Source organism: Aythya marila (genome assembly GCF_965140915.1).
Source record: "Aythya marila genome assembly, chromosome: 4".
In the NCBI taxonomy this organism is placed as follows: domain Eukaryota; kingdom Metazoa; phylum Chordata; class Aves; order Anseriformes; family Anatidae; genus Aythya; species Aythya marila.
The window spans coordinates 19,750,200-19,775,234 of record NC_139045.1 but is presented as its reverse complement, the minus strand read 5'-3'; the positions used below and the strand labels follow the sequence as shown (position 1 = coordinate 19,775,234).

At 37.9% G+C, this 25,035-nt stretch overlaps 1 protein-coding gene across 3 annotated transcripts; it reads left to right on the top strand.

The window, feature by feature from the left end:
* Positions 1 to 323: 323 nt before the first annotated feature.
* On the top strand, positions 324 to 23,712 carry FAM149A (family with sequence similarity 149 member A). Of its 3 annotated transcripts, none has more exons than XM_082759673.1 (14): positions 324 to 656; positions 10,828 to 10,938; positions 12,219 to 12,351; positions 12,749 to 12,891; positions 14,176 to 14,301; positions 14,458 to 14,634; positions 16,478 to 16,665; positions 18,206 to 18,360; positions 19,404 to 19,507; positions 19,723 to 19,947; positions 20,264 to 20,384; positions 21,077 to 21,205; positions 21,595 to 21,655; positions 22,182 to 23,712. In XM_082759673.1, exons 1-14 carry the CDS (start codon positions 535 to 537, stop codon positions 22,253 to 22,255), a joined length of 1,869 nt encoding a protein of 622 aa, XP_082615799.1. In that variant the 5' UTR covers positions 324 to 534; the 3' UTR covers positions 22,256 to 23,712. The 3 variants fall into 3 exon arrangements, with proteins under 3 accessions (XP_082615799.1, XP_082615801.1, XP_082615800.1); XM_082759674.1 differs by lacking the exon at positions 324 to 656 and adding an exon at positions 8,300 to 8,423; XM_082759675.1 differs by lacking the exon at positions 14,176 to 14,301.
* The last annotated feature ends 1,323 nt before the right edge of the window (positions 23,713 to 25,035 follow it).

The following is a 25,035-nucleotide window of genomic DNA, read 5'->3' as shown; positions in this document are numbered from 1 at the left end:
AGGTAGAATGCTCAAGTCTGTAGATTTGGGGTGGAACCTGCCTGTTTCTGTGGTTCTTGCATGACAGGGAGAAATTAACAAGTTATTGACATTCAGAATAGGTTCTGTGCCAAGTTTTAATGCAGGATATGGTAGGTTTGCAAACTCCCAAACGGGACACGCAGCTAGGACAAACACACTAAGTGCTCAGTGCGGTTGATTTTACTATGGCATGGGGAAAGACATTTTGGCAGGGTGAGGAATAAAGCTCTGCTTCCTTTAGGGACCTTTCCCCTAGCATTTACACCACCGCCGCCCTACACCCCCACGCGGCCATGGGACGCGTAGGCTCGACGGCGACCTCCATGCCTCGCTGCTGGGCGGTGCGAGCCCTGCTGCGCTTTGTTTGGCGTAGCAACGACCCGGGGCCTGGCCAGGACCGGGTCAAAGCCGGCCAGGGCCCCGTCCTCCCCTCCCGGGCTCGCCGCCGCGATCCTGGCCCTCGCCAAGCCCCGGCGTCCCCCGGCCGGGCCCGGCCCCGCCGCCCCGGGGGACATGGAGCCCGGGGGCCGTGCGGGCGGCCGGGCGCTGCTCATCACCCTGCCCGACATCGGCGAGGAGGCGGCGGCGGAGGAGGGCGACACCGAGGAGGGACCCCGCAGCCCGCGGAGCCCCCCGTGAGTGCGAGCCCCGGAGGAACCCGGGGAGGGGGCGGCAGCGGGAGAGCCCCCGGGCCCGGGGGATGCCCCGGTCCTTCGGGGCGTGCTGGGCGGTGTGGGAGAAAAACGCCCCGTGCCCGGCGTGTGGAGCTCCTGAGTGATGTAGGGTGTGTGTCGGGGGGGCTCACTTAGTGGCTGTTTGCTGAACCAACGTAGAAAGGTTTCCTGGAAAATGTAAAGCAGAATAGCTGCCTAAAGTCTGTAATAGTTAAGCTATTGCATTGGAATTGTATTTTGTACTTCCCCCGAAGAAAAAATACTAATGTATGGCTTCCACGTAGCAGAATTTGTATTACAGTCCTCAGGCTTTCCCCTGGCAGAGAAGCTGTGCTCGTCCCCGTGCTCACGGTTGATACAGTAGGTGTGTTAGAAGGTGGGCACCTGTTCAATGCTTTTGGAAGCAGTTTATGGGCCTGATGTCTGTGAATGCATCTGATTTTGAACATGCCAATAAGTTTTAGGAACAACAATATCTTGAAAGGTACTGTCTGTTCTGTTTCAAGGAGGGGAAAAAAGTGTTTGTTTTTATTTTTTCTGCTCATGTCTGTTTAAATTGATTCCTCACTGATTTCAAGGAATGCCTCCAGTGCAACACAAGCAGGGTATAATAATAATTTGATCATCTTCTGATTTATCTGCCTCTTCTGTGTTTTTGTAAAGTTCGAGCATGTCACCTCTTAGTCTTCTCTCCGACTGAATAGTCCCAGCCTATCCAGCCTTCCTTCCCTCTATTCCCTTAATCACATTTGTAGCCTTTTTCTTATTGCTGCTTGTCCTTGAGGTGCAGGGACCATTTCAGTATCCTTCCTGGTGTGGACCAACATTTTGCTGATGGCTTTGGCTGTCACCGTGTATTGAGTCTGTGATGACTCTAGGATTGCTTTCTGAACTGTAGCTGCTAGTCCCAAAGTCAGCATCATGTAAAGGTGATGTAGTCTGTTTTTCTCCAAATAACCATTGCCAATGGCTATTTGTAAATAAATACTTTTATAAAGTTATTTTTACATTTATTTTAGCAAATAATAAATGAATTGAGATACTGTAATTGCCTGATAGCTAAGCTATGTAACTTGTGAGAATAATACAAGAAGGGTAACATCCTCCCTGCTGTGCTGCTTTTATTTCCTCCAACCTCCACCTAAAGTTGTGGGTTTTATTTCAGAATGAATTGTAAGCTCCTTCAAGCTTAGCGTTTTTCTGCGTTTGTGTAGAATAGTGGCCTTTCTGGAGTAGTGGGATTAATATGGTTTGAGGTGTATTGACAGAATTCTGTTTAAAATGTATTTGATGCTTTTTTTTTTTTTTTTTTTTACATAATATTAGAACCAAGACAGTGTTTGTCTGTAATTTCTCACTATTTTATTATTATTTTTTAAATACCAGAAATAAAGCTGGGTATAATGCTGTCTGAGCTGGCATTCCTGTTAAAGGGCTGATTTTTTTATTGTTAAAAAAAAAAAAAAAAAAGATGACACTCTAACTATTTGCTTGTATTGGGATGAAGAATAAACCTTATTACATTAAGACTGGTTGTGTGCAGCAAAATGCTTATTCCAGGTTACTACTGAAACAATTCTAACTGATATTCCCTCATTATTCCGTAATCATTATACTTTTGTATGCATGGCAGCATTTCAAATATTTTATTCATAGCAGTCAAGCTTATTCTGATAAGGTATTGTCTGTCTTGAAAAAACAAAAACAAAAACACAACAAAAACAAACAAACCAAAAGAAAAAAAAAAACACAACACAAAAACCAACCAACCAAAACCACACACACACATGCACACAAAATGCAAACCAAACCAGAAGGACGTAGAAGGAATAAGATACAACACTTTGACAAGGAAAGTCTATACCTCCACATTAGCATTTTTTAATTAGATGGTTCCACTTAAGCTTGTAGAAGAAGCATCTTGATTAAATATTGAAAACTTTAGTATTCCTTGCCTATAGTTCAGATTTGAATGTGTGAGTTGCAGAATGCAGTGTTATGTCCTTGATAGTTACATGGAAGAATTTTATGCTTATCTGAACAAAATTCCTATGTGACAAGTTGTATTGGTTTTTAAAATATTTGAGAAGACATTGTCAATGACTACTGTGCTTTCATTAGTAGCAATTTAACTAGGAGTGATTGGCTAATAAAAAAAAATGTAATTTATATTGTATTTTACTTTTTTTTTTTCTTTAGTTGCTGAAAGTCAGTAACAATCGAAATGACTGGAACAATCGAAAAGAGCAAAATAGAGAAAATCTGGCACTGATTTCTTCCTGTCTTTCCTGGGTACTTTAAATATTTCAGTCCCTCAATTTTCTCAGCTCTGCAATGACCAAAATTAGTCCTAGTACAGTGTAGGGCTAAACCATAGCAGTAGTTTATAGGATTTTATATTTACTGTTTATTTACATATTGATTTCATATCCTTCTAATCCAATTGAAGGAGCAGTAATAGATTTTTATTTTATTTTATTTTATTTTATTTTAAGGAGAAAAGTCCACCTGCACTACTGTTGTTTGGTGAAAAACAAACAAACAAGCTATATAAGGTCACATTATCCTTAGGAGGATGATGTGATGCCTTACGCTACACTTACCACAGCATGTTGGTGAAACCGAGATACATTGATACCTTTTTTAAGAAATGTGATTATTGGTAACCTAAAACATTGTGGTAACTATGGGAGATAACAGCTATTAGATGATTTAAAGATAAATCAGACAAGGTTTCAGTTATGTTATTTAGGAATGGGTAATATTTTGTAGAAATTTCTTGAACTGCTCTACATGTTTCAGGACAGTTCTAATGCCTGGAAAACCTGTCAGTGAATGCGGTACAAGAAAGGTAGATTTATCTGTGATGTAAAAATGTCTCTGTCTACTGCCAGATATTTTGTTTCTCAGTAGCTCGAGATTTGGCCTTCAAAATGACGACCTTTGAAAGTACAGGTATAGGCAAGTTGATGAGCTGCAGAAGAGAATGGAAACTCTGCTTCCATGTCTCCTATTTTAACCATTAATAGGAATAGATCCCTTTCATGCTATAATGCATATTAATCTATACAGGGCAATGTAGCATTACTTTGCTTCTCATTGCAGCTGTTGTACTGACCTCAAAGTGCAAATGCAATGATGTGGTGTTTTCCTTGGTCATTTTTTTCATTGCAAATAAGTGTAAAAGAGCTTAGAGGTATTATTAATTTTACATGATACTACTGGTCAGGATTTCAGTATTCTTCTAGATGGATGGAACTAAAAGTAATATTTAGCCTTTCCTAATATTTTATGTAATTATAGTTTCTTGGTAAAGTCTCCTGCAGTTTCCAGCAAGTAGTTAGTCAGAGAATGCTAAAAATGCTAAAAACAAAGAATGCCAGTTTTCCTCAAAGTGCTTTTATTGCTTTCAGATGACCAGAACCTACCTATTGCCTTTAATAATAGGCTCTGTTGTTTAGGAGAGACGAGAGTGTTATGCTTAAAACTGCTGTGTACTGTAGAGCTGTTTCCATGATCTTCTTTCATCTGCATAACAGAGTCTGTTATAAGAAAAAACATCAGCTGAGTTTTCAAATGTACATGAGTAATAAGAAGACATGGGGAAAGTCTTGTGGACCACTTCCAAGTGTTTTGTTAGGCTGCTACTCTCCCCTGTCTCTGTTCACAGACACTTGATCCTTCAGCAGTAAATGCCTCCTATCAGATCTAAAGAAATAAAACACCTTCTCTAAGATGCTAATTAGCATTCTTTATTATTGTAGTTAATTAAGATGATAGTATTTTTCTTAATGTTTATTCATAATTTATATTAAAAAGTCAGATTTACTTCCATAAATAAGAGCAGTACTTAATATGCATGTTTTGCTCTCAGAAATTGTTTATTTTCTGGAAGCAAGTATTATACTTATGTTTTCATTTTCACAGTGAACCAATATTAGAAATATAAAATATATGTATTTATAAAATAATCACCAAGCTCATGCCATGTTAAAGGCTTTATAGTTTTGAAATGCATTCAAAATTAGTAGAAGAATAAAATGAGTGTAGTGTATGCAGATAGTTTTAAGAACTAAGCCTAGCTTTAAAATCAGAAGAGCACGCTGTTTCTCTATCTTATGAAGACAGGAGCAGGGTGCAACAAAGATCATGGTTGCAAAAGCCTTAAATCCATTTCAGGTTTCAGTATGAAAATGCCTAATACTAAGCATTCCACTTAGGTGGATGTAGTACTACGGTCTAAGTAGTACTTAGTTTAAAAAATTAAAAATTATGTCCAGTTTTACTTTATTCCACCTCTTTAGAAATAGCCCTGAAGGATACTATATGTTTGCTACTGTTTGTGTTGTCTGTGGTTTTAAAGAAGTTACATTCTCTTCTCTTCACTCCAGATACCATGTCAAATGAAGACTGTATCCCTAGGACAAGTAGGTCTTGGGTAAAACAGGTGCAACTGCTGAATGCTGTGTGTATGAGGCTGCTGTGGAGGGTGAACAGCCTACAGATGGTCATGCTGGGAAGCCCCGAGGAACCTCTGTGCTTTGGGATTCAGGTTCTGAGAGAACCTTCTGCCACCTGCAAGCAGAGAGGAATGGTGATTTGGAGCCACAGGGCTCTTGACACGCTGCTGGCCAAGACTTTTTTTTTTTTTTTTTTCCCCTGTGGACTCCCTCATAGCTGTTATGCAGTTCCCCAAAGCTGAGACATAAAATCTAATCATTGCCTTTTTGGAAGCCATTTGCCTACTTAGACCATCATCATTGCAAGCCATTGCAGAATCACATCCTGGTTAGGATGTATATTGATTAGCTGTGTCACACTGATGAGTGATGATATTCCTTTGGCAAAACCTTTCAAGATAACTCATCTTTGGAGATGAAGGCAGTATATTCCAAAGCTATCTTCCTTTTGAATCAAGTGTGAATTTCATGATTATTTAGGAAAAGATTTTTAGCTTCATATGAAGGTAATTTGCATTGGGGCAAATTATATTAATTTGGTCTGTTTGAAAAGATTGTCACCTGAAAAATCACTAAAAGTTCAATTGTTGGAACACTCCTGGAAAAGTCTAATAATCAAAGCATTAGTAATTCATATATAGGTTCAAAGATACTAAATGTCATTTCGGCAAAACTGGCTGTTATGATAAAAGGCTATCAGGAAAGAAAAATTCTGATAAAGGTCCTTATTTTCAAACTTCAAATAAAGTCAGTACTTCCTTGAACAAAGAGGAAAGCACAGAAATGCTCATTAATAGATAACAGAGCAAAATAAACATCATCTCTGGGTCTGAAGTGATGCTTATCAACCTAGACATGCTGTGACTTTTCATGCTGCATTTTGCTAGCTGTCAAGTCTTCGTAGCCTCCAGCATTTTCAGTAATAATAATAATAAAGATACGGTGTTGCTGGAAGCTTAGAAAGTAAATATTTGCTATATCGCATTCCAAGGCAGATTTTTTCCCCATTATTAAGCCATGTCATCTCTAAGCAAAAAGGCAAGACAGATGTTATAGCTATCTTAAAACAATTTTCTGTGGTTGGTTAGATGAAAGATCTATTAAATTTCTTATGATTCTGTCTCTTTCTCTGTGCATCCTTTGAAGTTACCTGAGCCGAACTATTTCAGGAATGACTTTTCAAGAATTGTTGCAATTGTCTTAACTTTGATTAAGCTGAAGAGTAGGGAGTATAAGCAGAACAGGCACAGTTGTCACGTACCTTCATTTCCTTTGCAGTACTCCAGTAAGGAACTAAAACTGAACCAAACTGAGTGCTTCAGCTATTCTCAGGGTCACAGGGTCTGTCTCATAAAAATGTCCAGACTGCTGGAGGAAGAATTTGGCACTGTCATAAATTGTCCTGAGCCCTGACTGCTGTTGCTACAGAGCAGTCTTCAGACACACTTCCTCTAGGATCTGCTAATGATGTTCAATATTGTCTGTTGCACTCGGCAGTTTGTGGTCACTGAACTTGTGACAAGAGGGTAAAAATGCTCTTCTGAAAGGTCCTTTGAGTCTACTTAAAAATAAACAGCAACAAAACCCCCAGTTAAACCTGTCTTGTTAAGCAGCACAGGAAAAGTGTGCCATGGTCAAGTGCAACCAAGTTAGATGGATGGCTGCCTCACCTAGAGGGAGAAGGATGCTTTTATTTCCAATGAACTTTGTACTTCCCGTGGTGTAAATGTTCAACTCAGCTGCTGCATTGCATGCCTGGAATATCGTTCTTCATTCAGAAGGAAGCCAGGTCACATTTGTTTCTTCCCTGCTCCACAGGTGGAGCAGCGTTAGCTGGGGGAGATGCAGGAGGGCCTGTTTGTGCAGTGACAATAAAGCAGCGTGCTGTTTGTAATGAATTTTGTGCATTCTACCCAGTGAACAAGACAGTGATCATGAGTGGTCTATTCATTTCCAGGAAGCTGCTCCTTGAAGAGACTCTGTGTTGGCAGTAACCCTTTAGAGAGGAATATTTAAGCAGGCTGGGTTTGTGGAGTCACAAGTACAACTTCTATTTATTATTTCACTTCATAGAAGGAAGAGAAATAGGCTCCGGTGGTGATTGACCCAAATCAGTGTAAGAAAGGATGGAGTGATACCAAAATCACTTCATTCCAGTAGATATATTTATGTTACAGGGAGCTTGTATTTTGACTTTTATAATCTCATATCAATGTTTTCTATAAATCTGTCATACACCTAATAGTTATCTCTTGGTTATACAAACTGTGTGTGGGATGGAGCAACCAGTGAAAAGTGAAAATATGAATGAAATGAATTGTATCAGGTAATACAAGGAAGCATGTGATGTTGTGAGAATATGATGGATTTAGTATATATACGTTTGTTACAAATCACACTTGCAAAATAGAAAGGATCATGTAAGGGAGATGGGGGATCTGAGAAAATGAATTCTTTAAGATAACGAGGTGGCATGTTTATTAGAGATATTGTATGCTGTCCAGAATGTGATCGTATATAGTAAATACTTCCATGAGAGGTTGAGGCTACAAAATAGGATTTTACCTGTCTGATAGCAAGATCTGATGAGCATGCATGATAGTAAAATCAGTAATTTTTTTCTTCATTCCTTGATTTCTCTAAACTCTGTTTGACCACTTTTTGGCATCTTCTTTTGTAACACTCTCTGCTTCCAAATTAAGGTAATAATAATAACGTACACCTCAATTTTCTCACCTATACATTTATCATTGTCTTGGTGGGGAGGGAAAAAGAAAAGGCTTGGCTTAGAGAAATGCAGCTGGTATTGTTTTTTGTTTTTTTTTTTTTTGTTTGTTTGTTTTTTTTTTTTCCAATTTACCTTTTTCGTATAAGTTGGTGGAGCAGGGCAGAAAGCATCATTTCACTGCAACGTGCTACACCTCGAGCGCTGGGCGCAGCTCTGGCTTCACGTCTGAGAGAAGGCAGCGGGGCAATGACTGCCAGATTTCTGTGCTTCCCTGAAAAATAACGTTCTGCTGCCACGAAGAACAGTGGAGCAACCGGACTTTTACCCAGCAGGGCATTTCCAGGCCCTCTTCAGCCCGAGGAGCAGGGGGGAGGCGAGGCGAGGCAGCGCGGGGCGGGCCGGGGGGCGGTGCGAAGGCCTGGCGGGGGCTGCTGCCGAGCCGTGCCGAGCCGTGCCAAACTGTGCTAAGCCGTGCCGAGCCGTGCCCACACCCATGAGCAGGGCCAGGGGCGCTGACCCGCGGGGGCTCCTCGTCGTGGGGTGAGTGAGGGGGCCGTGGGGAGACTGGGTTTTGCAGCTGGGAGATGAACGCCGCCGCCTGCTGAGGCTGTGGCTCCCGGGTTGTGTGCGGCTGCAGGGACATCGGGGAGGGCCGGGGAGCTGTCAGGAACCGGCTGCTGCTGGTCCCAGAGCTGGGGAAGGGTGCTATGGGGGGGGTTGGGGGCTTTCTGCAGTCAGTTCCTGGCTCGGCTTCTGGAGTCATGTGCTCCCCGGAGTAACACGGGTGTGTGCAGTGCGGTGATGCAGCAGGAAGGCTTTCTTGCTACATCTTATACCCCGCTCTATGCCATCTATATGTATCTTTTCACAGAGATTTCATTGGTATTTCTTGTTTTGTGCATCTGTAGCTTCAGGTTGCCCTTGAAGCCAACAGAAAAGCACTTGAGGTTCTGTGAAGATCCTTATAGATCCAGGAGATGTGGTTAGTGGGGCTCCTGAAAGACTTCCCAGTAAATGAAGCAGCTGGGATGCAAGAGGGGTTTCTTGCCTGGGCAGGTCACTGCAGCAGGAAGCACACAGCTCCCTCCTCCAGTGGTGTTTCACAGGGGTCTGTGCTGGGTCCTGGGCAATTCAAGCTAGTTGACCGGGTAAGGGGGTGAGCAGTGACATGAAAAGGCTTGGTGGTGATACTAAGCTGTGGAAAGGCACTAAAGGCAAGAATCAGCTATGAAAAAATTGAGAAAGACTGTGGAAAACTGCCCAGGCAATAATGTGGCAAATGAAATGGCAGAGAGGGATGCACAAGGGTGGAGTGAACCAGCTTCCCACGTGGTAAGGTGGGCTGTGGGCTCACCATTATTGCTGGCGAGGTAGGGCTTGGTGTCAGGAAACATGTAGTTTCCATGGGGCTGTGCTCTGCCACTCTTCATGGGGCCCCTTGGTTCTGACAGTGGCCCAAAGCAGATGCGCAGGGATGAGGGAGGAAGGTCAGAGCAAGCACACAAAGATGCCTTCTCTTGCTGTTGTCCCAGCCTCCAAGGATTTGTAAGACAGAGTGTTTATTCCCTGATGAGAAGTTCAAACATGGTGGGTTCTTGGTGGGTTCCCAAGGCACAGGAGTAGGATGATGTGTGATGTGGTTTGTTTGAGTGTGCAGTTGGATTTTGAGGTCTGTATCTTTGTAGTCTGTGTAGATGCAAGACAAAAACAAGAAGGAATAGGAAGAAAGCTGAGAAATCCCAACCGTCGCAGGGCCAGTGCATAGTTCTTGGTTAAAGAAATCAAGAGAACTCCTAAACTGTGGGCTGTTTCCATACAGTTACTCATTCACAAATGTACTTTGATGCAATCGTGCTGCTATTCATGGTTATGACCTGAGGATTTTATGGGATGAAAATAGGCAGTTCCACAGGTGGAGTAATCTGTTACTCTAAAAGTGCTTCTGAGCAACATTTTGACACATCTGTATATATTTATTTTGAAGAGATGGGTTTAGCTTATTTAGGATGGAATTTAGTCGAATTACAGAAATGTATAGCTATTAACAGTGTCAGCTAAATGTCTTTTCCTCTCTTAAAAGGTATTCAATTAAGACTAGTAATAAAGATGGAGATACTCTTGTTCCTTACTGCATTTTATTACTCATCAGTGTGGTTTGAAAGATAAGGTTTCAAAATTTGAACGTGTTCAGGTATTTGGAGAACCAAAAATTCAGGTTCTAGAATTTGTTATTATTTGTTATTATGATATTTTATTTTATGCTTCAAAGGCATAATAATAGAAAGCCTTTGGCTTGGTTTTATATTGAGCCCATTTGTATATGCCCATGTTTCTTGATGTTGTACTAACAGCTCAGTTCACTTATACAGGACAGCCACGCTGAGTATTCATAGTCTTAGTTAAAACCACTGTTTGCTTGGCTTTTACATATATGTAGCTTTTTATGCAGATGTACATTTGAGAAAGCTGGCTTTGGGTTAATGGTCAAGCAGAAACACAGTTAAATAATTACTGTATGGACAATTGCTATTCTGTGCCTATGCTCTGTTCTGGGAGTAGTGAGGTGCTGCTGCTTCATTGCAAATGAAGCAATTGTGCTTCATTGCAAAGTTTAAAGTGCAAAATTGAAGTAGAATACATGTGGAGTAAAATGTCTCAATTTACATGTAAATAAGGTAAAATAAAAGCCATTTTAAAGCCAGATAGTTTCAAGCAAATATTTATCTACGATGAATAAGATTGTCACCTGGATATGGCCCTGGGCAAGTGGTACCAGGTATCCTGCATGATATCCAGAGGTCCCTTCCTACCTCAACCATTCTATGATTGAAAAATTCAAGAGTTGCTGTTGGCTTTCTCCAGTGGAGAAATTTAATTTACTTTATTTAATTTTAAGAAATTATGTCTTATTTTTAATGTCTTTTTTTTTTTTTTTTCTTTTAAGGAAGGGACTGTTCAGAAGTTCCACAAATCAGTGTCTTTCAGGAAAAAGTGGAGAATCTCTTCCAGCAGTTTTTGAGAGAAATGTGCAGGAAGCCATCAATAACTACACTTGGTATGCATTAACTTCTGAATAAGTACTTCATTAATGGACTCTTGGCTTAAATATTTACTTCAAGATTGGTATTAATTTTCACCAGTCATGCTTTTAGTCATTCTCATGAATTACAGTTATAAAGTAAGGAATTTGACTTCTGAAATTATTTGAACTAGCAAGTAAAACAGCAGTTTAATCAGCTGAGATAGCTATGTTCAGGATTCTAAATATTAGTCATATTTATTTATTTTTGTAAGAGTAAGAAAACATCTGTTTACCTTTGCGTTCTGTAAATTACTTAATATTTTGTATATTTCCTGCTTAGAATATGTTGTTTTGTTTTCTCTTTCTGCTTCTGACAGCTGGGTAATTCCTCTTAACGTATAGAAATGTGCAGATCACACAGCATTTAGGGTATTAATTGACCTAAATCATTATTTAGTGGGCTTGGATTTTACTCGTGGTTTGTGTTATGGGCTTGCATGTTTTCAGAGGATAATGAAGGGCAGAAATTAAGCCTGGAAGGGAAGTCAGACTTCATGGTTAAATGCAAATGACGCAAACCAGCTTTGCAGGTCAGTTAACTTTCAAGAAATTTCATTCCAGTTGACATTGGTTAGGATTTGCCAGGCCCACGTGTCTGACTGCCCTGGCTTTTGCTGTATCCCAGAGTTGGTGGTGGCTCGCAGGAACCAACTTGAGCTTTATGAGAAGCTGAAATCCCAGAGCTCATGTTTTAAAGTCTACCAGGTCTAACAGAATAAAAGCCACTTTGTATGGATATGTAGCTTCATGCTAATCAAAACATTTGTAGAGACTTAATGCTTGGTTTTGTATCATTTTCTCGTGATAGCTTCTAATGGAGTTAAAGAGGGCTTATGTTATCTTTAACATGTAGTTTTTGTTTGCCCATTAACTGTACTGAAGAAAACAAAATAATTGTTAGAGGTGGAAATGTAGGTACATCTATGTGTATGTATGCAAGTATTGGAATATCTGTGCGTATTCTAGAGTGTCATTATGGTTACAATGGTATACATAAATACAAATGCATAATACAGTAGAAGAAATTGCGTTTAAGGCACTAACTGGTACCAATAGAAGCAAGTACCCATTGCACTGTGCTTAAAAGCATTCACTTAAAACTCTTTATATCAGCTCTAATAGCATGTCCTGAAAGTCATGCACCCAACAGGAATATGTATCACTGTCTGTTTATGGGATCAGTTGCTTTATTTTTAAAATGTTTATATAGAAAACCATTGTATTCTTCATTTTAATTTGTCTTCTTTTCACAGTGAAACGCTTTCATCGCTTTCATCTAGTGGTCATACAACACCCACAGACTTGAATAATTCTTGGTCTGAAATAAAAAGCTGTACTACTGGGTTATCTACTGAAAGAAGTTCTGTTTACTCCTGGAGGGATGATGTATGTCAAAGAAGCTTTTACAGTATATTTTAAATATTCTGGAAAAGATTATTATTATTATTTATTTATTTATTTTCAGAAAATGGACATGCAGCACATCCTATTAGAACAGTTAATTGCTTTCAACCATAACAACCTTCTGATTAAGTACATTAATCGAATATTTAAACAGTTTTGTTTGCAAATTGATAATCAGTGCAGTTGATATGTTTTAAAAAAAAATGAAGAGGTTATGCCACCATGCCACCTACTTCTTTTTGTACTGCAGCATATGAACCAAAGCAGGTGGTTTGAAGATCCATTTTGAGATACCTACCAAGTCTAAGTTGTCCTGTTCTTCAAATATTGTTTTTTAATATCATTATATGTGTTTGCTGGCAACTATTATTATCTCTAGGAATTTGATAAAGCCAACACACAGAGAGTGCAACAGCTATTTTGGGATATTGATGAAATGCTGTTTGAAGGAAAAGTGACCTCCCAAACTCAGAGCCTGCAGGCAGAATGTGCAGACTGGGTTGAGCGGTCTCTTCATTTAAGGTAAGGAAATTTCTTGCTGGTACTTGTTGTAACCAGTTATCCCTCTAATTTGAATTTTTGGGCTATCCTCATATGAACTGCTCTTGATGTATTGTATCAGTAACACTTCTGCAATCAAATGTGGATCTCTGGGACTGAGCTGTGCCACAGTTAAACAGTAATTCTGGGGGGTTGTGCACTAAGCAGTCAATGTGCTTTATTCTGATTAATACAATGATTGCAAGCAAAGATATTTTATCAAGATGAAAAGAAGAAAATAATGCACCATTTTCATAATGACTTTTTCTACTTAAAGAATACATCTTAAAAAGAAACATTTGTTTTTACTGTAAGTGAAGGCATACTGTGAAATCCCAAGAAATTTAGTGCTAATTCTTTTATTGATTCTCCTAAAAATAAATAAAAAATGAAGGCAACCACATGCTTCAAATATGCTGCATGTAGGCTATATATATCAGTGTGAAACAATGTATGATATTAGCCCAGCAACACCTAGCTGAACAGATACAAGGATGCATGTATGATTAATGAGAATTGTTTTACATAGATGTGAAAAATGTCCAGGTAGAGCAATGACTGCTTGTTACAGTACAGAGGACAGAAGTCAGTGTTGCACTGCTGTGGACTGTTCCTGCCTTCATAAGTGATGGCATGTCATTCTTAGTGAGGTGTGGTGTCTCTTGGCTGTTCTAGACATAGACCTTCATGTGCCTATATTCTAGTTAATAATTTTTAACACCATTAAAATGAATTTTTCAATAACAGTGATGTTTTTAATGCTTTTATATGTATTTACTAGTCATAAGCCTCTGCAAATTAAACTGAAATCTACTAAGAAAGCTTGTCACACTTTCTTAGGAATAAGATACACCTATCAAGTGAATCTGAGGCAATTTTCACTAGCATTAATCCACTTTTTCCTTTTTATAGATGCTGTAAAAGTGAATAAACATTCATAAAGTGTAATTATGAATAAACATCCATAAAGTGGAGAACGATTTTTTTACTTCATCCACCTTTATAGCAATCTGATAAGTTTGACTTTATTTGCTCTTAAAAGCTGTATGCTAGCATCTCCTCTTCATAAATGAGATTAACTTTAATGACTTAAATACTGGGCAGTGTATTGTATGGCTGCTCCATACTGTGCTTATTCAAAGCAATTTTAATTAAGCTATGCTTTTGCATTGCCCACTGTTTACAGATATTTGTATTTTTGATATTTGCACCTGCAGTGGATTTCCGTCTAAGATCTCTCTCTCTCACTCCTCTTTTTTTCCCCAGGGTTATAGGAAAGCAGCTCCTGTCACCAAACGATGAAGGCTTTCAGCATTTTGAGAGCCCAAATGATAGCTCTGTGAATACTAAGTGTTTACCTGGCCTCCGTGAATGTACTATTAATATAAAAGAGTATGTCATTTTTTTTTAAGATTAATTTTGATCTTCTCTTTTCAGAAATTTTGTACTAATATTACTTTTATATTACTGAAGCATTTCAGTATAATTAAATAGGCACTTTCTTCTTTCCTTGATTATTTAATTATAATTTTGTTGATATTTTTTCAGGCTCTGCATTTCAGGCTCTAAACTGATTCCAACAGCACCTCCAGTACACAAATCACTAGATTTAGTTTCCACTATGATTTCTGCCTCTGACTCGTCCATGTATTCGTTCCTGGTAGAAGAAATCTATGATGCGGATGGAAAAGTAGAAGAATATCTTGCCTTTGACAACAATGAGCTGTAAATAACAGATATATGTGTTTTTGAATATCATGAAAAATTGTCATTGAGTCTGGTCAGGGTTCATAAAATGGGTTTCTCTTCTGTAAAATATGGTTCCTTCTGTACTTGTATTCAATAGCAGAATGGTCAAAGCACTCACTAGGCATGTGGAAGATAAGCTGTGTTGTCTTTCTAGTGGTTTAAAACTCACATCTCCCCTGTAAGAGGAATATGCCTTAACCACTGGTTGATTTGAGGTATTTTGTGCATGGAGATTCAATACAGTGACTAATTTTGAGACAGGGAGTAGAATGACGGAATCCCCTTTCTGCAGGTGAGTGCCTTGACCACCAGGTTGTTTAGGGTCTTTGCAATGGATCTGTTCTCAGTCTGCCCTAATGAATCTTAAATCCTTTTTGTGCATCATAGAACATCTTTACAAAAAGAGACACAGGATACAGCCAGCATTTAGGACATTCTTGAGTGATGAGTAATGCAAGTGTCTTCTCAAAAATGCAACCAAGTTTTCTTGTGGCACGCCCAGTTGAATTTTCAAGCAAGAAGGCAAATGCGTAGAAGAAAGACTATTACAGTCTGTTTTCTAAAAGGCCTCTGTGAGGAGGAACCTTTAGTAGAGCACAAAGCATAACTTTTTGTGCTCAAGCTTGAGACACTTACAGGAAAATATATGGTTGTTCCGAAAAACTGAGGAACCAGGCAAAGTGAGATCCAGACAGACACTTCTAATCCTGTTTTTGAAAGAAAGGGTGTGGGCACCTGCCTTTTTGGAAGCTGAAATGAGGATTGAAAGTCCTCCTAGAAGTGATGTATCACTTTGTTTTACCGAGTAAGCAAAAAGCTTGGGAGAGGGACTCAGATGAAGGTGTGTTTCTCTACTCCATGACTCCTGATATCATGTTTCTTGTTTTGTTGTTGAGATGCAATCCCAAAATATTTTTATTCTTCCTAACTAAAACATTAGGCATTACAAAGCGTACTATGAAAATAGCTTGGTCATTTTGTGAGTTGGACCATACAGACAAGTCTCAGAATGCAGTCCTCAAACTGCAGTCCAATTTGAGGAAGAAGTGACTGAAAATAGGAAGGGAGGTAGTAGAGACCATTATGAATTTGGGATCATCCTTGTAATCTCAGGAAAAAATGCATTTCCTTAAAAGAAAATATGATACCGTAATATATATATATATATTATATATATATATAATATGTATAGGTTAAAACTTTCTTCCTGGGAAGTGCATTAGAAGACCAAATTAGGAAGTGTTGCTACACCATAATTCCATATGTAAATAGGAAGAAAAAAAAGTAACTGTCCACACAGTAGGGGAAAGAAAAGAGGTCATGGGCTCTGGTATTCATGTGAGGCAGCAGAAATCCTTTAAAGTTGTTTGATTTTGATCACTAACGGAGTGCTGTAGATATATACAGGTACACAGGACCTAATAAAAAAGAAGTATTTTGTGTGATGGTCCTCCTGCCAAATGCAACAGACAATAGTTCCTTTATGGTAAAAGGCATAGGATTTCATCTCAAATGAATAAGTGTCTTCCTTCTAGAGTTGTTTCTTTTAGAGCCGCATTTCTTTCTGTTGTAATACCTTGATTTTTAAAATATATTATTATTCACTTGCAAGCAAAAGAAATAGAAAACATGATATATATTTGATTGGTACTGTTTGCATAGGTGATTGGTATGTTTGATTTTTTTTTAATTTTTTTTATTTTTGGTGATCTACATCTATTTTCTTCCATGTGTATGTTTCTATTTATTGAGTATGTCAGAAAGAAAAGAAAACAGTCAAAATCCTTGGTAATTTGTTTCAAATGGCTTCATTTATTAGTGATGAGAGTTTGGAACAAAAGAGTATACATCTTGCTGAGAAGAGGAGTAAGCATGGCATTCCCCCTGTTTCTCCCAATGCCTGTATCAAAGATGTTGTGGCTTCTGAAGTATTTGACCATATCTGGAGCAATGTAATTGGAATACTGGAGGAACTGATTAAAAAAAAATGGGAAACCAATATCAGAGGTATATGATATTTTGAGATACACTGTTGATACAATTTAACTTGACAAAAATATTTTTTCCCTTGAATAAAGCTTGGGGAATGTGAGTATTTTAAGATAGTTGTGTTTGTAGTACAGCATTATAATGTATGTAATGCTTTACTAGAAGCCAACCCACAAATGCACCTAACAAAATAATAATTAAAAAAATCTATTATTTTTCATTGAATTTTGCTTTAGAAGTGTTTTTAAAAAAAGGCATAAGATTGACCAAAATAACTCCATTTCTGGAGACCATGTTTTTGTTGTTGTTGTTGTTTGGTTGGTTTTAAATCATAATCACCAATTGGCACAGTTAGAAGGCGTTCACTGACAACTTGGTCTGAATCTGGGATGTAAGAATCAAAGTCTTCTAATTCTCAGTGTTTGAGCTTTGTTAATAAAGAGAATCACAGTCAGATTGTTACAGAGAGAGAGACAGCCCTGCTGACAGTGCAGGAGTTCAAGTGTTTGATGTGGGATGAAGAAATGGTGATGCACATATATACATTTATATATGAAATGTATATTATGTAATATATATATATACCCTTTGGAGTACTAACAGACTGTGGTCAAGAAAAGCAAAAGCTAGGAAAACTAAGTAGAAGTGAAACTATTCCTCGGTGTGCATACGTTATTGCTACAGGCTGAGGGAGATTTTAGTTCTTTCAATATATTTTAAAAGGACAATAGCAGAAGAATATCTGGGTGTAAGCACTGGAAATTACACATGGCCTCAAATTTAAATCTAAAAAAAAAGAAAAGGCAGAATTTTTCAGAATACTTTCAGCACCTAAACATCATGTTTCATATGTTAAATGAAGTAGAAAAGGGTTTTTCACACCCCAAGTATGTATTTTAGGTTAATGTTATAGTTTGGAGAGGACAGATTAGATCCTTTATCTTTATGAAGGGCATCACCTTATAACAAATCCATAGCTTACCAAATACCAGGGGGGTTGGACTAGATAATACCTGGAGGTCCCTACCAACCTCCACCATTCTGTGATTCTGTGATTTGAGTTTATAATAGAAATAAGATAATGATGTATACCCACCTCCTGAAAAAAAAAAAAAGTATTTAGCTGCTGATAGAAAAGTATGGATTTTTCTTTTTCTGTAGTATGGATTTTTCTTTTTCTTAGTATGGATTATTCTTTTTCTGTAAATATTTTTTTTTCTGCTTGAAAAAATTATTTGGGAATTTTAAAATAAAATTCTAAGAATCTTTACAAGTACTTTTAAAAAATAACAACAACAAAAAACAACCTCAAACTTTATCCTTATAGATCAGCTTGTTTCTCATTGTCAGAGAAAGCATAAACAAATAGGACATGTTTTAAAAAAACATATTTATGGTAGGTTTTTAAATATTGTGGCAACTTAAATATTATGGAAAATTAATAAGAAATTATTTACCGTGAAGTTTCATATTGCTAGGATCAACACATTCTCTCCCTTATTTGCTCTTATTCCCTCTGCTTTTTTTTTTTTTTGTTGTTTTTTTTTTTTTTGTATAGAGGACAAACAGGTGGAGAAACTGAAAGCTATTACATGCAAACTGCCACTTTTGCCTGTTGGTCGAGTTACAGCAGATGCTGGCAGTGTCCCCCTTTCCAGAGGCTCTGAAACACGAAGTGTATCTTTTGGATCTCATTCTGTTTCATCACTGCAGGTAAAAATAACCTCAAGCAGCATTCTGGGAAGTTGTACTTCTCTCCCATTATTGCTTGTTCCTATTTTGTGGTTCCTAAGGGCACCATTACCACTAAGATATTGCTGAAGTTGATTTGGAATGATTATTTTATTTATTTTTCTTTTCAAATTGTATTCTGTAAAAGTCTGTATTCCCTCCTGAGAAAACAATTCTGCTTTTATTGTGGTTGAGTCTTATGCTCTTCGTAGAATTAAAATAACAAATTCAATTTCCTCCCTGGACTGCAGGGATGTGAAACAGCAGCTTCAGTTGCTGTAACCCTGTGTATTTCAAACTCACTCCTTTTCTTTTCCTTTGCTTCTCTCAAATGAGGACTTTGCAGTACACCACAGTGTTGGCATTAGAGCATACCTGTCTTCATGGAAGCTTGTATTTGTATTGGTAAAATACTTTTTTTTTGTTGTAGTTGTTCTGCTTGCTGCCTCCTACCTTGTCCCTTTGCTCCGGTTTTGCACATTTTTGTTCTTTTCCAACCACTGCTTCTGTGGCTTATTTTTTTTCTTTTTCTTTCTGTCTGTGCATTCAGTGCAAGCAACTTCATTCTATTCCATCTGATCTTTTTCAACATTTGTTAGGTAACAAGATAAGAAACGCAGAGGAGATTGCATAACACATTGGCATACTTGGCTCTGTAGTGGTCCCAGCAGCCAAAAGAAGTAAAATGCTCAGATAAGTAATGCTCAGACTCAGTACCCCAGAGTTGGACTGTGTTGAGGGAAAATGGAAAGTCTGAGAACTGAATTTCAGTTTCAACTGAAGCTTATATTGCAAATTAAATTTCAATTCAATAACTAATTTCCCCAACTTTTGTTTGTAAGATTTTTTGAAATAAGTAAAACAACGTATTTGCTTCACCTGATACTTGTATTCTAACAGAATTCTAACTTGTATTCTAACAGAAGCTTCTCTAAATAAACAAGTAAAATATCTTCTAAGTATGTGCTTCTTGTGATCTTCTCTCAAAAAAAGAAAATTTAATGCATATTTGTTGCTTTTACTAGGTTCACCGTTTCTCCAGCAATTTCTGTAGTGATTTGAATGGTGTGATGACAATTCAAGCAAAACCACTCCAACAGAGGCACATTGCCACAGCAGAAAAAATACAGTAAGTGTTGGTAGGAAAATTTCTAAAATGCAGCATAATTCAAATAACATGAAAGATGTTTTGCAGGTCTAAAATGTCATCCATCTTTGTGTGCATCACCAGTGTGACAATGTTTAGATTTTCAGAGGGTTACAATGATGCTCAAGAAATATAACAAATACTTTTACCTTTTTCTCTCATCTTTCCATATCTCATTCTCCTTTCTTTTTTCCTAGGAATGAGCAAGACAAACCACACAAGAATGGCTCCAGTGCTCCAAATTCAGTGCGTACTAGACTGGAGAGAATTGCTGATAACTGTGTTCTCTCATCATCTCGGGTACTGCCGGCATCTTCTAGGAAGCTACCAAGCCATCGTAGGTTACCTTCTCTCACTTCTGACCAACTCTCCTCAAAAGCTCCTAATATGTACAATGATGAAATCCTTAGGGGGACTAAATTGTGAGTTTTTTCATTTTATTTTTTGCTTTCCTCAGAACTTTACTGAACCTTCAATAGTGAAGGATTTAGCAAAAACCTTGAGAACTAGCACAAGACTTATTATTGATACTAGAATTCAGAGAGAAAAATATAGCATGCAGAACTGTGGTTTTTGAGGAGAGGCACTTTGTTTTATTTTTTGTTTCTGTGTTAAGTGCTGTTAATTTCTGTAGCCAAGCTCTATTAAGAAATGAACTGCTTAATAATTTCACATTACTGCAGTGAAGAAGATTTAAATGTGAATTTTTGTAAAAGAGAATCCCTTAAAATTCTGTAGGGTTGCTGGCTTGGATCGTTTATCTTCTGGTGGTGCACATACGGCCCAAAACAAGTTACCACCAATAAACTCAGAGGCTGTTGAACAGTATCTTTCAGTCCCTCGATTACAACAGAACTATGTAAGTAGTGTTTGTTTTGTACTTGTAAAGAACCTCAAGCTGTTTGAAAATAAGCAAATTGTTCTGCATCACTGGTTGAAATGAGCAATTCTACAGTTCAGGCTGGTTCTTACCTAATACCTGGTCTTAATGTGCTAATGTGTAGTACATTGGGGTACATTTAAATGCAAGAGACAACAGTTCAAAGGCCTTAAACAAAAACCAAAAAAATAGTAAAAACTTTTATCTGAAAACAGAGTAAAAAAAATAAACAAATAGCCAAACAACGAGATTTGTATTTCTGTGTATCCAGATTTAAATAGCTTTTTTCAGTATTTTGTTCTTTTTGTTAGTTTGTGAGAACTAGAAGATAATACTGTCTTGAAATAATATAAATCAAATTGATTCTGGCCTACTTATGAAGAATAGAAAAAATAATAAGTAACAAGAACAGAACTAAATTGGCATTGTGATATTATTTCACTTCTGAACACTGTTTTCAATTGAGACACACGTAGAGTTGTTTTTTTCTAATATAAGCCTTCAGGGTTTATAGATTGGTGTATAGGTAAAGGCTCAAATCTGTATGAAAAACATGAGTAGGTTTAAATGACTTTAATTCAGTGCTCATGGTGAGTGAGAACATTTTTTTTTTTTTTTTTTTAAACAATTCAGTCACTGCATTCTCTCAGTTCTCTCTCTAATTCTTTCAGCATCGAGGAAGATATGCTTATAGCAGAGTGTCAAGCGCAGTGCCTGGCAGTACAGAACAGCGGCCACTCAGAGAACGAACTGTTGTTATTGATCAATTTTCAAGGCCCAACACAACTCATACATTCAGGGTATGTTACAGTGTAATTAGAGGTATGGAAAAGTGAAGAATGTCCACTTATATCCATTGTTGGTCTATAGAAGGTCTCATTAAATGTGTGTCTCCTAATTTCCAGTGTACGTGGATTCCTGCTCCCTCTACACAGCAGGATGTTAAAAGGCTTTGGGAGAATATGAACATAAAGCACGACCAGTGTATGAGGAAGAGATTTCCTCGGGTGTAATGTACTAAACAGATCCTTTGAGGCAATCTGCATGGAAGTGTGCAGTTTTTAGTACTGTTTATAGCTTTGCACTTTGGGCTGACTGTGCTGGACTAGACCATAAAAAATAGATTGTCAAACCATTTCAGCAGGTAAGAATACTGTACCATCTAATAGTATTTCATTCCTTTTTACAGACAGACACACCTCAGAAAAGATCACTGACTCCCATGGATTTTGCTAACCATAGAGGGACAGGTAAGGATTTTTGATAGGTAGGCCAGGTAAAAATCACTTGGAAAGTGAAAGGTCAATAAAACCTACTAACTCATTCTACAGTGGAGAAATAAAGTGCTCAGGGAGAGCACTCATCTCATTATAAAAGAATGGATGTACTTGGTAGGATCTGTTGTGCCTTGTTTTGATGTTCATTCTCACTACTCGGTCTGAGATGGCCCAAGCTGACTGCTAAGAACCCTGAAAAGCACCTTTGGTTGTTATGCCTTGGGAGAAAATGATGTCCCCTCCTCTTATACACTGAAATCTCAGTAAAAATATTTACAATCATGACAAGGTTATTTAAGTGCTTGTAGGTAACAATTTTTGTTTGGAAGTTCCTTGAGTTTAAATAATTATCTGATTGTAATAATCACATAAAAGGTGCTGTGAGAATAAAGATGGATCAGCAAGTACTGATCTGAGGAGGCTGATGGCAGTAACTCATATATTGTATGGGAGTGTCTTTCAGATTCTACCACAATTAACAGAGTTTTATATTTTTTAGGCTCACAGCATTACTACAAATCCTTTCAGAGAAATCCTTCGACCTCACGCAAGAGATTTCAGATTGCTTCTTAATGTAGCTTAGAAAGAAACAGAAGCCTTCTGCACTGAATGGAAGATTAAAATGCTTAATTTGCCAACTAGTACCTCGTGTGGCAAAAAACGTGCAGTTTCTGCGGAGCCTTGTGATCATCCAGAATGCCTGTATTCACAGAATCACAGAATCACAGAATTTCTAGGTTGGAAGAGACCTCAAAATCATCGAGTCCAACCTCTGACCTAACACTAACAGTCCCCACTAAACCATAGCCCTAAGCCCTACATCTAAATGTCTTTTGAAGACTTCCAGGGATGGTGACTCCACCACTTCCCTGGGCAGCCCATTCCAATGCCTAACAACCCTTTCGGTAAAAAAGTTCTTCCTAACATCCAACCTAAAACTCCCCTGGCGCAACTTAGGCCCATTCCCCCTCGTCCTGTCACCAGGCACGTGGGAGAACAGACCAACCCCCACCTCGCTACAGTATTGACTTGTTCTAAAGTTGTCTGACCAGAGGTTAGATTAAAAATTAGAGCAAAATGAAATAAATGGTTGAGATCCCAGTGTTTCAGGTAACTGCTCTTTTTGTAGTCAAGATGATGTTTCTGCACTTTCTTCTCAGGCATTCCTTCTCTTTCTGCCTTTCCTTAAGGAATTGTTATTCTACGTATAGAAGCAAATAAGTTATGTTCAGGCCATGAAGTCCTGTTCACATTTTTTTTCATATTTTCTCAGTGTTAAAGATGTTCCGGTCCACCCAGACATCAGTCATATATAAAACTTGTACTTTTAAGCAGGAGTTTGACGCATCTCCTATTTAACTCCTATTTTTAACATTTCTGAATTTTTACTCTGTCTGCTTATTACAGTTGATCTCTTGTAAATATTGTCTGTCCCTAATTTCTATTTTTCCTTTAATTCTTTTGATATAAAATTAACTGTTTCTTAAACAATTCTATGTGTCATTTACTGGAGAACTGCTGGGATAAACTGTGTTTACAGGAAGCAGTGTTTTCCCTGTCAGGCCAAACATATTTGTAGATCTTGAATAATTGAACATGCATGGTGACATTTACTTCTTAATATTTTTTATGAAATATTGTCTGCTACTTTACAAATTAGACTTTTTTTTTTAAATCCAAGCCTTCACCTTCAAAGTTTTAACACAAAGATATGTACTTATTAATGAAAGCATTATTTCATACTTCTTTGTGTAGGCCCAAATGAGAAGGTCAAAGAGGAGGTTGGAACTGTGTTCTGCCCAGAGATCGCAGCCTTGATCATGTCCCTGGGTATTAGTATTGTGTGCATGCACAGTGAGTGATTCCTCCTTCCATCAGAACCAGCAGTTTACGTGGATGTGGCAGAAAAGCTGTTGCAAACAAGGATGAGAAAAATTTAGTTATTTGCCCAAATCATGCAGGTTGAAATAGAATCAGTTTCTTCCAGCTGGAAACAAATGCCATTTCTCATCACTTTTTTTTTTTTTTTTTTAATAAATGTTCAAGGATTGGTAATCCAAGGAAAAACATTTTGTAATATATATATTTTATATCTGTACTTTTATGAGATTTCTGGTTTGTATAAATGGTCATCAAATGCTGTATTCTTTTGAGTAAATGAAAACATTTTAAAATTACTTTCCTGGTTTAGTGCTTTTTCCTTTGGCTACACTATTTATTCACTGCTGACATTATGGTATACTATCTGAGAAAGCAGAATGCTTTTGCTTTGGAGCTGCACATCAATTTGATTCATTTTGTTCAAAAATCTCAGGTCAAAGATTTCATATAAGTTCAACGTTCAGTATTCTCTAAAGGTGCGTCTGAAATGTAATTTTGCTCTTCTCAGTGCTCTTTCCTGTGTATAAACATGCACAAGACTATGGAAACGATGGTAAAATGCGTCCTTTACCATCACATGGCACTTAATGGCAACCCAGATTTTAGGTTGTGAAATAAATGAAAAGAGGAATATGTCCCTGTTTGGTTGTATGATGGCAGAAGTGGGAGCTGCCTCAGTGGAGAGGTCATCTGGCACTTTGTGAAAGAGAGAAGGTTGCTGACCTCTCTTAGTTACCATAGTAAATTGATAATCAGGCCCTAAAATTCCTCTCCAAGGATGGTGGGATTCCTGAGCCTTTCAGCATTGACTGTGTGTTTTCAAATGGAGGCGTGCTGCGGTATCTTCTTTGAGCAGGTGAGTGCTGTTGTGTACTACACTATGACTTTTGTTGTTCAATGTGAATACCTTCTACTCAGGTTTCCTGCTTTAGTTCTGTTGTAATCATGTGCATGTTGAGAAAGAGTGGAGACCTTCCTAAGAAAAACTGTTCTCTATTGCAAATGCGTTGTAGTGATTACTAAGTTAGCAACTAGTTTTTCTTACCCCGACTGCTGTTTTTTTGTTTTGTTTTGTTTTGTTTTTGAGATGGCAAAAATCTGGTATGCCTTGGCTGCAGTAAAGAACTAATGTAAAGAACATAGAACATGCCACAGTTTTTCAGAATATGTAGAATATGTTGTGTACTTTTCTTTTGATGTTCTGTCATACCAGATCCACTTTATCCTTGCTTTGCTTTAGGCTTTTGGTTTTTATTTTTGGTCAGTAATGATAGTTTCATTGATTTCCTTATCTGCAAGAGACCAGCAGAAGCCTGTGTGACATTAGTGGCTGCGGATTGCTACGTTTGCTTGACAGGATGCATGCCTTCTGTCAACTCAGGCAAATAGACTTTCACTTAAGTGAGAGGCTGAGTGAAAGCAGATTTGCACTGTTATGTGCGTTTATGAAAGCAAAAATTCAGGAAGTGGTA

Bases quoted from the DNA above. Each gene is read 5' to 3' on its own strand.
- FAM149A (XM_082759673.1), top strand. From the start codon at position 535: ATGGAGCCCGGGGGCCGTGCGGGCGGCCGGGCGCTGCTCATCACCCTG. The intron at 12,352-12,748 runs GTATGTCAAAGA...TATTATCTCTAG, and splicing joins TTTACTCCTGGAGGGATGAT to GAATTTGATAAAGCCAACAC. The intron at 20,385-21,076 runs GTAAGTAGTGTT...TAATTCTTTCAG, and splicing joins CTCGATTACAACAGAACTAT to CATCGAGGAAGATATGCTTA.